The sequence below is a fragment of the Strigops habroptila genome, chromosome 12 (genome assembly GCF_004027225.2).
Source record: "Strigops habroptila isolate Jane chromosome 12, bStrHab1.2.pri, whole genome shotgun sequence".
In the NCBI taxonomy this organism is placed as follows: Eukaryota; Metazoa; Chordata; class Aves; order Psittaciformes; family Psittacidae; genus Strigops; species Strigops habroptila.
In genome coordinates this window covers 12,843,461-12,855,474 of record NC_044288.2, presented here as the reverse complement: position 1 = coordinate 12,855,474, position 12,014 = coordinate 12,843,461, and the positions used below count along the sequence as shown (strand labels likewise).

Here is a 12,014-nt window from a genome sequence, read left to right as displayed (position 1 = left end):
CCCTCTGGACTCACCAAACCTCCATTCCTTCCATGGAGAGAGGAGCAGGGCTATCTGGTTTCCTTTCATCCATTTCATCCCATTCCTACCAGAAAGGCTGTCCTGAGACATGTCCCTGACTGAACGCTTGTGCCTCACCTCTCCCTCCTGCAGGCCCGTCTCCCACTGAAATGGATGGCTCCAGAGAGCATCTTTGACAAGGTCTACACTACCCAGAGTGATGTCTGGTCCTTTGGGGTCCTTCTCTGGGAAATTTTCTCGCTAGGTGAGTGTTAGCGAGGGTTACATGATACTGAGGGAGACCTCTCTTCCCACGTAGCAGTTTGGTGGGTGAGTCTGTGAAGGAGGCCCTGACGCAGCACATCTAAGGGTTGTGATGGGAAGAAACATCTATGTAGGCAAAAAAAAATCCACCCATGAACAGAGTGATGGGGAGGTGCCTCCCAGAGCATGCAGAGGTGGCCTCCACCTCACTGGGGCAGCACCAAGGACTCTGTGTATGAGAAGGGACCACATCTCCAGTGTTTCGGGAGGAAGGGCAGTCTCAGAAGGACTGGTTTCTGATGGCACATTTCACATTCCCACCCCTCTTCAAACCTCCTTTAGGGGCATCTCCATACCCTGGAGTACAAATCAACGAGGAGTTCTGCCAGAGGCTCAAAGACGGTACCAGGATGAGAGCCCCAGAGTACGCCACAGCAGAAATGTGAGTCAGAAACCTCCCAGATCCCAACATAGGGCAGGACCAGGTCCTCTGTGGGATGCAAAGACCTTTCAGCCAGGGTGGGGGATAAGCCAACACATCCTTCACTCCAGGCAACTGCCTGGAGGACAAGCCAGATGTGTTCAAATCTATCTAGGTGCCCTTGCATACCCGTGCTGGGATGGGTCTGTAAGTGGGCACTCTGCTTTCCTGCTCTGAAGGGTACAAGAGGTATCCAAATTTGCTCCTTGTGCACTGTTACATTCAGTGCTTAATGCACCAACACCCTTCCAGTGGGTCCACATGGCCAATGTGCTGGGGGGTGCCGAGCTTTCCTTCACAGTGCAGGTACATGGTGTCCCAGTGGGCACCGTGGATGGGAGCTGCAGAGTGGGGTAGGAAGTGGCATAAACCCAGCATCTCTTCTTGGCAGATACCGTATAATGCTGAGCTGCTGGCACGGTGATCCCAAGGAGAGACCAACATTCTCCGACCTGGTGGAGATACTGGGGAACCTTCTTCAGGAAAATGTCCAGCAGGTGAAAACCTCTCAGTGCCCCTGCTCAGCTCCAGACAGCTCTTTCTTGTCCCACCACTAGCTCCCTCACTGTGCCCACCTCTGCCTCTGGCCAATTCAATACTTCTGCATAGGCCAAGCAATAACACAGGGTTTCCTGGACCAGAGAGGTCTGTTTCCCAGAGCTACTGGAAAGCTCATTTCTGTGGTAGCCTTTTGGCTGCATCTTAATATAGCTCCACTCCGTGCAGGGTGGGTGCCCTCTCAGTCATCATTCCAGCATTTCCATCCTAATCGCCAGATGATTATCTGAAATTTTTCAGCTGACGCAAGGCCCTGGCGCTCCTGCCTCCCACACACCTGCATAATGAAAACCAGGACTTCACCAGGAGTTCTGAAACTCCATCCTTGGATCTAAATGTCAGGGCCATGTGACCCAAACAACTGTTCCATTACAGCAGTCAGATACACAGATTTCTTTGAAACTATTCCTAATCACTACCAATCACTCACCAGGCCTTTTAACTGCGGTGAGCGTGCAGCTCTGATTTTAACTTTCTCTTGATGTTCCATTTCAGATGATAGCTAAATGCTTACATATGAGAACTGGCTCATCCTGACACCCCTGATTTTAACCTTGCAGCACTGGATCCCAGCACGAGCATGACTAAGCCCCAGTGATGTGCCCATGGGAGCACAGTGCTCTGACAGTGTAGGCTAGAGAACTGTAAGTGCCGTAGGACTGGGTTGTTTTCCTGCTCGCGCACACCTCCGCACACCTGCAACACTTGCAGCTACTTAGTGTAGAGGGCACGGAAATCCCCAGACAGATATTTTGTCCCAGAGAAGAAAAAGACATAAACCAGGATTTTTCTCCCCAGCTCTGACAGCTTCTGCTTGTAGAGCCCTTTCCTGTGGGAAAGCCTTCCCCTTCTTGTAAGGCCACTCACTGTTCTTCCTACCAGGAAGGGAAGGATTACATCCCGCTGAACGACTCGCACAGCTCAGAAGATGATGGTTTCTCCCAGGTGCCTTCCTCTGCCCAGCAAAACTCAGATGAAGAGGACTTTGACATGAGGATACGCTGCCACAGCCTAGCAGCAAGGTGAATCCCCTCTGAAAAGGGCAGAGAGAGCTCAGCAGGCAGCCAGCAGCCTGAGCTGTAAGGGAGCCTGAGGCGGGATATGGGGAGAACCCAGTAGCACAACATTGGGAAAATCCCAGAGGATCGGGTGTGATCCATAGCATTTATAGCTTATAAAAGCAAAATCACTTTCCTTTCCTGATGAGAAAGAGCCCTTGATGTGTAAGCCTATGACATTCCTTCTCCTGCCTCCACCTACACTGCCAGAGCACCACATCCCACTAAAGGTGTCGTGGCCATCAGGTAGCTGAGGAAAGAAGGTGCCAGCTGGGCCTCTGCCCTTCTGCTAATGCAGGAGCTTCATCCTGTTTCTCACTCAAACAATTAGACCTCGGCTTCTCATCCCTGGGGAGCTGTGATAGTGGGATGCCTGGGATCTATATGACATTATTCTGCTTATCCAAAGTGGAGAGATAATCAGGGCCTGATAGGATCAGGAAGTCTGGGTGCTTCCCACTGCAGAAGTAGCATGGGGTTGAGAGGCCTAAGGTGACCCCATTCCCCTCCCAAAACCCACCATTTAGGACATCTACCTCCCTTCATACTTTGGTTGCACGGAGGGGAGGTTGTTTTGGATCCTGTTTCTTCAGGACACGGACTCTGTTGGTTTTACTGAATATAGTATGCTTCTGTCAGCAGATACTACAACTGTGTCTCGTTCCCTGGTTGTCTGACGGGAGGAAATCAGATCAGGTGTCCATCCAGGATAAAGACATTTGAAGAGTTTCCCATGACACATACAATGTACAAGGCACACCCGGTGAGTAGCATCTGAGTGGAGTGGAGCAGGGGGCAAAGAACCATTCAGCTGTTTCCTGACACCTTTGCTGTTAGGATCGTGGAAGGAAGAGCACTCCTATCTAATGTCAGTCTGTCTGTGTCATTCCTGTTCAGTCCATCCAGTCTTATGCCCATTCATTTCTCCACCTGGCACATAGGGGTTTCTCTGCAGCACAGTTTGTGCTGCCTGAGCGTGCAAATAGGGAGGTTAGATCTGCAAGCAAGGGAACTATAAAAGACCTCAGAGAATAGCCTGCTCTTCCCCCTTCTCAAATCTGTGAACGTGGCCTGGTTAAGCGTACGGAGATCCAGCCAGGACTAGGTAAATCCAGAATCTTTGTACATCCTGTACCTTGACCCACACAGCAGTGTGCAGTAGGGGCCCTCCTGGGCTGGTACTTAATATCTCCTCTAGTGGCAAAACTTAAGTCATACCTGTAGTCTCAGAGGGAAATCTCACCTCTCTCAGATTTGATGGTAATACATCTTCCAGGCAGAGAACACTGGTTTGTTTCTTTTTTCCCAAAAAGTGGCACTGAACTGCACACAGTATGTGCTGCTTTTAAGAAGCCACCTAAGAAAATCACTTCCAGCAAGACCATGGAGCATGCTGGTGAAGTGCCCCTACTCCTTTTTCCCTGTCACAGACACACATGATCTCATCTCCTGAATGATTTCTCCTCCCTTCCCACTCTAATCAGTCGACAGGGATGTTACTGATAACTCCTGTTGCTTCCTTCCAGGACAATCAGACAGACAGTGGGATGGTTCTGGCATCTGAGGAATTTGAGAGGATAGAAAACCGACACAGAAAAGAAGGTGGATTCAGGTACTCCTTAAGTCCAGCCACTCAGTTCTCCCTGCTGCCAAATGCAGTGAGACCAGGAGGCAGCTCCTGGTGTCTCCCCATAGGATATATACCTCTTGGAGCTTGCAGCAGCAGCAGGGCTCTGGACCCTGAGCCAGATAAGTCCATGCACATTAACAAGAGGCAAAATGCACAAAAACAGACCTGCCTGCTGCTTCCTAGGGTTTAAAAATGTAACTTGTGCCCCTTCAATGAGAATGTGTTCGTTAGGATAATGAGGCACAGTGGAGTGACGGGGTTGATGAGACTCTTAATGCTTATTGACATTTTCTGGTGAAATGTGTCAGGTGGGATGGATGGAAACTATGTGGCTGCCACCTCCTCCTCCCTCCCACAGCCGTGACCCATGTCAGCCCCGACGTGGCATTGCAGAGATGGTGCAGGCCTTAGGACTTCCCACATGCTGGTACTGAGCCTGGCAGGCCGAGCTGGCACACTAAGGGCTAAGGATGTTACAGATGGTTATGTCCTTGCCCCAGGCTTGGAAACTGGGCAAGAACCTGTCCAGCTCATCTCTGCTTGGTGCCAAAGCAGGCTGGGACATTGTCTCTGTGACAGTGCATTGGGCGAGCCATGTCAGCTCATGTGTAGACAAGACTAGTCCCAAGCCTCTTCCTCACCTCTGCCTCCCAACATCAAACCAGACTGGTCATTGTCTTTTCCCTTAGCCATAGCCCTGTGGTCTCTCTGCTTTGTATCTGACTGTCTCCTGCTTCTTGTCCTTTTTTCCCTAAAGCATGTTCCTGTTGTATCCTACACCATGGGGTACCTGGCATCCCATCTTCTGGAAAACACTGACCTTAAGCCTGTCCTTGAGTGTGTAGTTACCCTCACTCTTGTGGCTTCTTGCCAGTCACCTGGTACTGGCAGGCACTGAGATGGGGTTGCTGATTTCCTCCCACAGTTTCTTCATCATCTTCCTTTGTTTCCTTTCCCCAACCCTGGCTGTTGGTCTGTATCAGTTTCTGTTACTCCTGCCAGGTCTAGGAGCAATTATGGCAATGTCTCTTGTCTCTCCCTGCTCATTGGGGTCCCAACCCTTCTCTGGGCTTCCCAAAAGCTATCTAGAAGAGCTGAAATAACTATCGCTGGCTTACGTGCAGATTTTCCACAAGCCATATGGGCTGTGCTTAGGTTTAGAGCAAGGCCTGGTGGTGTGCTTTGAAACGAGGTGTAGGTCTATTCCTGACCCTGCCTCTTCCCCATGCATTAGCATATGATTCCTGAAGCTGGGATCAATCTAAGCAGGACGGAGGGTTTCTGGGAGTGCTCAGATTGATCTGTGTGTCTCTCCCTCCCAGCAGTAAAGGGCCCAGCCGAACTGCGGAGCTGCCGGGGGAACAGTCCGACCTGCGGGGCAGATGTCGTCCGTCGTATGGGTCCCAAGTCGGAGGCCAGACTTTTTACAACAGTGAATACGGGGAGCTGTCAGAACACTCTGAGGACGGCAGCTGCACCCCGCCTGGAGAGGGGGCTAGTCCCCCCACTCTCCACGCTTCCTTCTTCTCCGAGCAGTACTAACGGCATCAGGCCCTGGAGGCACCTGCCGAGGCATCCCCTCTCACCCTCCAGGAACATCACCAGAGTCACTCAGAGCTTCTCCTTCAACCTATGCCCAACCCCAGCAGGGAACCTACCCCGAACGGATGGGGAACAGCAGCGCGATGGCCCACACAGCACCACCAGCTGTAGTTTCCCCGTGCCGGGACTGGAGAGAGCACCTTGCTCATTCCTCGTGTTTCTTTTCTTCCTGTGGCTCAGACAGATGCATTCTGCCAGCGAGTGGGTGCCTGTGTTCAGCACTACAGCACCTTCTGCCTAGCATCCAGCCTCCGCTCAGATCAGCTTCCCATTCAGAAAGCCCATTTCAGGTCAGATATAAATAGATCCGTCTTAGTCTCAAGTTTCTTCCTGGTGTGCAGCCTGAATGTTTTTCCTTGGATTGCTTCCTTCTCCTCTCCTCATGATGTCAGCTGCTGAACTGTGGAGCAGAATCAAAGGGAAGAAATCCCTAGTGATACTTGCAGCAAGAGCAGGACATTTTAAAGAGGTGTATGGAGAGATCCCGAGGGATATGTGTAAATGTTCATGCACACTGTTCATTCTGAGCAGATGCCAGCCTCTTTGTCTCCTCTGCAAGCAACACCCACACCCCTCTCATCTCTGCTGGGAGGAAACTTGTCAATCTGCCTTATCACCAGGATTATTTTAGCCATCTCAACACAGCTAGTGCTGAGTAGTCATCAGATGATGGCTAGAGTCCACCCTGTGAGATAAATAGCGGATCTTTTTGCAGGCCCTATGCAAAACAGGGGTTTATGTGATCTGTGCTGAGAGCAGGTTACTCACAGGTCTGCTGCTCTCACCTTCCCCTTGTCCTAGAGTAGTGCTGAGATCATTTGTTGCTCCAGTGAGGAATTAAGCAAAGCTGTGTTAATTTCAGCTGGTTTCTAAACATACAGTGAAAATGGGTTGTTTGCTGGGAGGAAAAGGATCAAAGTGGTAGGGAGCGAAATGTTTATTTCCAAGTTGCTGCAAGGGCTTTGGAAACAATGGAAGGAACAGAGCTCCAGCAATGAGGTGCTCTGGGTTTCATCCCCTGGTGTGCTGGCATCACTGAGCACATGGAGGGCAGCACCTGGCCAGGGCTCAAGCCCCAGTTCTCCTGGATGAACAGTTCTGGACCATGACCTTCCCTGTCACCCTAGTTCCCTGGCTCTAAGGGGGCACTCTCTGCCCAACAGGCTCCTCTCCAGTTTCTGTTGTAGAGCCACCAGCACAGTGTACCTGTCTCTGGAGGATTGAGGAACGTTTATTTGCTGAGGAAACATCTCATCACTTGGGCCTTTTGTTTCTAAAAGATACCATGTGAATTCAGAGCTCTGGGGAACCTCCACAGCCCCTCTCTACAGATTTCTGTGCTGCTGCCTCACCACTTCCCACCTACTTCTTTCCATCCTGCTCACAATCCGAGAGCTCAGCCACAGAGTACGGATACATCAACGCCAGAGGAGTCAGGGTGAACAGGATCATCAGAACAGCTTGTCATCATCTCTTCTCCCACATGCCCGTGGCTGGCACAGCTCCTTGCTCCAGGGCATCTCAGCACTGGGGTGTTTCTGCTTGTGGGCCACACCTCTGTGCAGAGAGCCAAGGGTTTGGTCTGGACTTTTAAATCTGTGTTTCCTGTCAGATGTACTGCTTTCCCAAACTGTTATTTCTTTTCCAGCAGAGGGTTTTATGCGTTTCCTGACATGAGCCTATGAGTCCTTACGGATGACGTTCCCAAGTCTTAATTATAGTTCTTCACACAAGTGTAATGGGGAGATTTATTTAGCACATGGGAAAAGCATGCCTGTCATTCAGATTCTCTAAGGCTGTGCTTAGAGCGCTCAATGTTCCCCTCCCTTTTTGTGTCAGCAGAATGACATGGCTGCGATTTCCATGGAAAAAAAAAAAGAGGCACAAAACCGACCAGCTTGAGCCAAACTGGCTCAGGATGCGGAATTGGAAACTGCATGTGACAATGAATTCCCTGACTTCTGCTGATGTTCCCTGAAGTTGCCAGGAATTTAAGCATCTTTAAGTAATTGTTATGACTCGGTAAGAATCCTCTGGCAGGAGATGCTGGAGAGCCAGGCCAAGGAAGTAGGATAGCACACGGTGTGTAGGCCAGACCAAATTCTCCTGCCCTCATCTTGCCCTGGTTTTTGGACTGGTGGTTCCCTTGACAGGAGGAAGGCTGCAAGTGCCCCGTGCTTCTGGGGGTCTCAATGGATGGAAGGTGACAGGCGGCTGAGCTAAATTCAGGCTGCTTGCTAGGTGATGTTCATCCACAGGACCCAGGCTCTCTTGTTTCCAGTGCTTCACAAACAGTTCTGTGCCTGGAAACACTGAGCTCCATCTGAGAGAGGGCCCAAGAAAGAGGTCTATAAATAAAATAATAGTTGAAAAACAGAATGCCAAAGTAGCTGCAAGTCCTTGTCCATATGTGAGGGATAGAAGCATGCTAGCAAAGCCGGACACTTGCAGGGCCCTGGCAGGATTCTTCAGCAGGAAGGGGACAGAGGTATCTGAGCACCCTCAGCACTCCCGACCAGCCAGGACAGCTGCACTTTGTCTCTAGGTTCAGCTGTAAATTGCTCACAATTATCCTTGTGCAGAAGGGCTACTTCATTAGAGCCATTGTTAATGATCTCCTGCTTCACTCTGGGGAAAGCACTGGTGTCACATCTGATTTTTGAACATTCAAATCATCCGACTCCCGAGAAGTTTATTTTCTCTCTTTTGCACCATCTTGAGGGGTGTGTGGAATCAGATCCTATTGTATCTGCATCAACAGCATTGCATGAACAATGCAGCCATGATATGAGCAAACACTGGCTCCTCTTCAGACACTCCTGCTGATAAAGAACAATTGTAGTGTGGGTTATTGAAGAGCTGTTGAAACAATTGTACTTTCACGCTCTCTTAAAAGTATACTAAATTTAGAGTGTACAAACCTGATACCCTTCCCTACATTCTTGCATTATTTCTGGCATTATGATTTTTACAGTCTCCAGATAAGTGTCAGCATGAAATGAAGCTGGTCTGGTTTTAAGATGTTAGGCAGCAGTGCTGTCTGTCTTTCTACAGCAACAAGGGAGTATTTCAACTTTAAAACCCAGGGTTTGATAGCTGTGCCTGCTCTGTTCACAATGCACTCTGTTTTGGGCTTTTTACTGGAACTCAACGTTGAAGCTAAGCTATTTATCATCATCCTCCTCCTTTAAAATGAATGTTCCCGCTCTATACATGGTCTCATTTCTCCTGACAAAGTGTTGGTGTTGAGAAGACATTCCTCCCTCATGAAGACAAAGCGTTGGGTCGCCTACTTGCAAATACACTTGTGTCTCTGAAGAAAAACCTGTGTATCAAGTAACACTTCATTTATATTGCAATATTTTAACCTGGTACCTGTTGTTGCTACAGCAGCATTCAATGTTTCAGTGGGCTGCCTTTGAAGCAAGTAGGTTACAACATGGGTTATGTGTGAGTACAAAAGTGTGGTCTGTGAGTGCGCGTGAGTGTTTTGTGGGTGAGTGTGTGAGTATTTGCACGTGAGAAGTTTTCCTACCGGTGAGCGTATGTGAGTGTTTATAACTCACGTTGAGTCTCGTCTCTGGAAGTTCACGGTTATATATCAAACCAGTTAGAACACTGCTTTCTTTCCTCTCCTCCTATAGTACTTGTTATCCTTTGTCATTAAGAGTTTTGTTGTAATATCTAAATGTGAAAATGAATAAAGTCATAAACTGGCAGCTGCTCTCTGGTTCCTGGAGCCGCCGCTGCCCATGGGTGCTGCTCCCCACACAGCACCGGGAGGCCCGGCTGGCCCAAGCAATGAGCACGTTTTGGTCTCATCACTTTTATTCCCCTTTGCATTTCCCCTCATCCTCTAGGAAACAGCTGGCACTTTGTGGCACTTCCATGCAGGATGAAATGCGGTCTTTTCTCAGGATGAAGCGGATATGCTCTGGCTACCCTTGCTGACAGGAGCCGCCGGCCCAGCGCCCAGCCCTTCGCCCCGCTGCCATCTCCCCCAGACCCGCGACCCGCCCTCAGCACCGGGGCCCCGCGGCCGCCCCTGCCCTCCTTCCCCGCCCGGCGGGAACAGCGGCGGCGGAGCCCACCGGACCCCGCTCCTCCTCCGCACGGAGCCGCCCCTCAGCGGGCGGCGGGAGGCGCGGCGGCGGCCCGCAGGTGGCGCCCTCACCCCGGCGGCGCTGCGGGTCCTGGGGCAGAGCCAGGGCGGGAAGATGGCGGCGGGGTTCGCTGCGGGCCTTTGGCGGTGTAAAACCTGACAGCGAAGCGAAGGGCGGGTATGAGTCACGGGTGGGATCCGGGATCTGGGCTGAAGGAGATATTCCACGCCCGGAGGGCGCTGGAGATGGAATATAAATGGATTTATGGCTATTTCCCCCCAAAACAACCAGGGGCTGGAGTGAAACCTGAGGCACGGCTCCCTCCTCACCCCTGTGGTGACCTGAGGGGACGTCCTCTCAGTTCCAGCCTCTCCACCACCATCCATCCCTTCATCCAACACCACCACACGCTGAAAGCAGACAAAATGACGTTTGAACTCCCCTCCCCGTCCAAGGACATGTCTGTCTGGGAATGTGGAGATCGGAGCAGTTCTGTTCATTAAATACTCCATTTTGGGTATACTGCTGGTCTCCTGCCTCCCAGCCTGTCCATCGGACAGGGATGTCCCTTCCTTAGGGAGGCAGGAGTGCTCATGGCTTGGTACATGGCACAGAGCAACCTCCCGGCTCCCACTACATGAGGAGGGATGGGGATGGGACTGAGCAGGCAGCCCTCACACCAGGAGTTGAGCATGGCACACACATCTCTCCGGCAGAAACACAGCCCACAGGAAACTGGACAGGGCAAAATGAAAAGCAGCCTGTTCTTGCGGTTAGAAAAGGGAACTGGGAAGTCTCTAGCTGGGCCCTTCAGCTTGTTTTGCTTCTAATGTGGCCAGCAAATGTTTTCTTAATGCTTTTCAAGAGCACTTTGCGATCCCCCTCTGAAAGTCAACACAGCAATAGCAAGGAAACCTTTAGGTTCCTAGGACTTCCCGGCCTCGTCTGGGGACATTTCAGCACTAAAATGATGCAGAACTCCATGCTGAAAAATTAAACTGCTGTCTGCACAGCTGCGGTCTCAGTGTGTTGGCCACAACTCTTCCTCTCCAGCTAGGGTGAAAGTTTGGGTGAAATGTTGAGGGGCCATTAATGGCATGTGGTTCCTCACCCAGCATTTACCAAGAAGAGTGAAATTAAATGAAAAAAACCCCAACAAGTGGAAGCAGAACATTCAGCTGCTGCTTCAGAAACATTTCTTAGATTGTGCTGATATTTCTATAGAGCTTTTCATAAACAGCTTCTCAGAGGGTTTTAGAGCCACATGCTACATGCGTTTAGCAGAGCCCATAGGTCCATTCCATGCCAAGATGCGGGTTTGCAAGCCTGCTGCTTTCCTGGGAATGGCATGGGTCTCTCCAAGGGCAGGACCAGACCCAGCACTTGCATCTCAACAAAACAGACTGCGCTTCGATGGCGTTATCTGACACACGCATGCAACCAGTGTATCACGAATGGGTAAAGTACAAAATCTCCCAAAAGAGAACAGTTTAATAAGATGCTTAGGTTAAACACCCAGCTTATCTGAGGGCCGTACTGAGCAGCCGGGGAAATCACCAAGGAGACCGTATCTCAAAAGAGCACAGCTATTTGTTCAGAAGTTTAGAAATTATCCTAGCTCACAGCCCTGCAGTACTTGTTTTCTTTGCTATTAATAATTTTCAGACACTTTGCCTTTCAAAATCCATGGCAGCCATTATATTGTTAGATCTCCGAAGAGACCAAAATCCTTAAAACTGTTAGTTAAAAAGCGTAATTCACCAAGCCCTGTTTTACAGTGTTTCAAGGGATTAATATTTATTAACAGCATTTGAGTGTTTGTAACACTTCCCATTTGGTACTCCAGAAGCGAAGAACTCCAAATCAGGTAGGAGTGACTGAATCCTGACATAGAGGCCGAGCTATTCCTGCCCCAGCGGCACTTCTGTCATTAACTGGGCAGACTGGATGCACCCCACCTCATTTCCACACACACTGCCCTTCTCCCCCCCGTTTCACACATGCTTTTAAACCATCTCTCATGTCTTCTTGATGGTCAGCACTGCTGACACATGGAAATAAGAGACGCTGAGGAGAGGGCATGTACGTAACCCTACCCCCAGCCCCTCTACGATCCCGAGCCTCATGCAAGGCTCCATGGTCCGCCCGCCCCATAGAGCCCCCCTCGGCGCCATGACCGCGCTCCTGGGCGCCGCCACACCCCGCTGACGTCATGCCCATTAATCCCGCCCCTCCGCTAGCCCCGCCTCCTCGGGGCGTGGCTCTCGCCCCAGCCCCGCCTCTCGCCCTCGTGGCGCTGGGCGGGGCGACCGGCGCCT

The 12,014-nt window shown here is 50.7% G+C and overlaps 1 protein-coding gene across 5 annotated transcripts in view; it reads left to right on the top strand.

Moving 5' to 3' along the window:
- Positions 1–9,312, top strand: part of FLT4 (fms related receptor tyrosine kinase 4) — a 57,609-nt gene extending 48,297 nt beyond the window's left edge. For 2 of the 5 annotated variants that reach the window (XM_030505145.1, XM_030505143.1), the window contains exons 24-30: positions 154–265; positions 607–706; positions 1,137–1,242; positions 2,186–2,325; positions 3,004–3,124; positions 3,888–3,973; positions 5,314–9,312. In XM_030505145.1, the coding sequence (XP_030361005.1) occupies positions 154–265; positions 607–706; positions 1,137–1,242; positions 2,186–2,325; positions 3,004–3,124; positions 3,888–3,973; positions 5,314–5,533 (885 nt within the window). In that variant the 3' untranslated portion in view covers positions 5,534–9,312. Of the gene's footprint in view, positions 1–153; positions 266–606; positions 707–1,136; positions 1,243–2,185; positions 2,326–3,000; positions 3,125–3,887; positions 3,974–5,313 lie in introns of all 5 variants that reach the window. The other 3 variants (XM_030505144.1, XM_030505142.1, XM_030505146.1) reach the window with 3 other exon arrangements.
- The last annotated feature ends 2,702 nt before the right edge of the window (positions 9,313–12,014 follow it).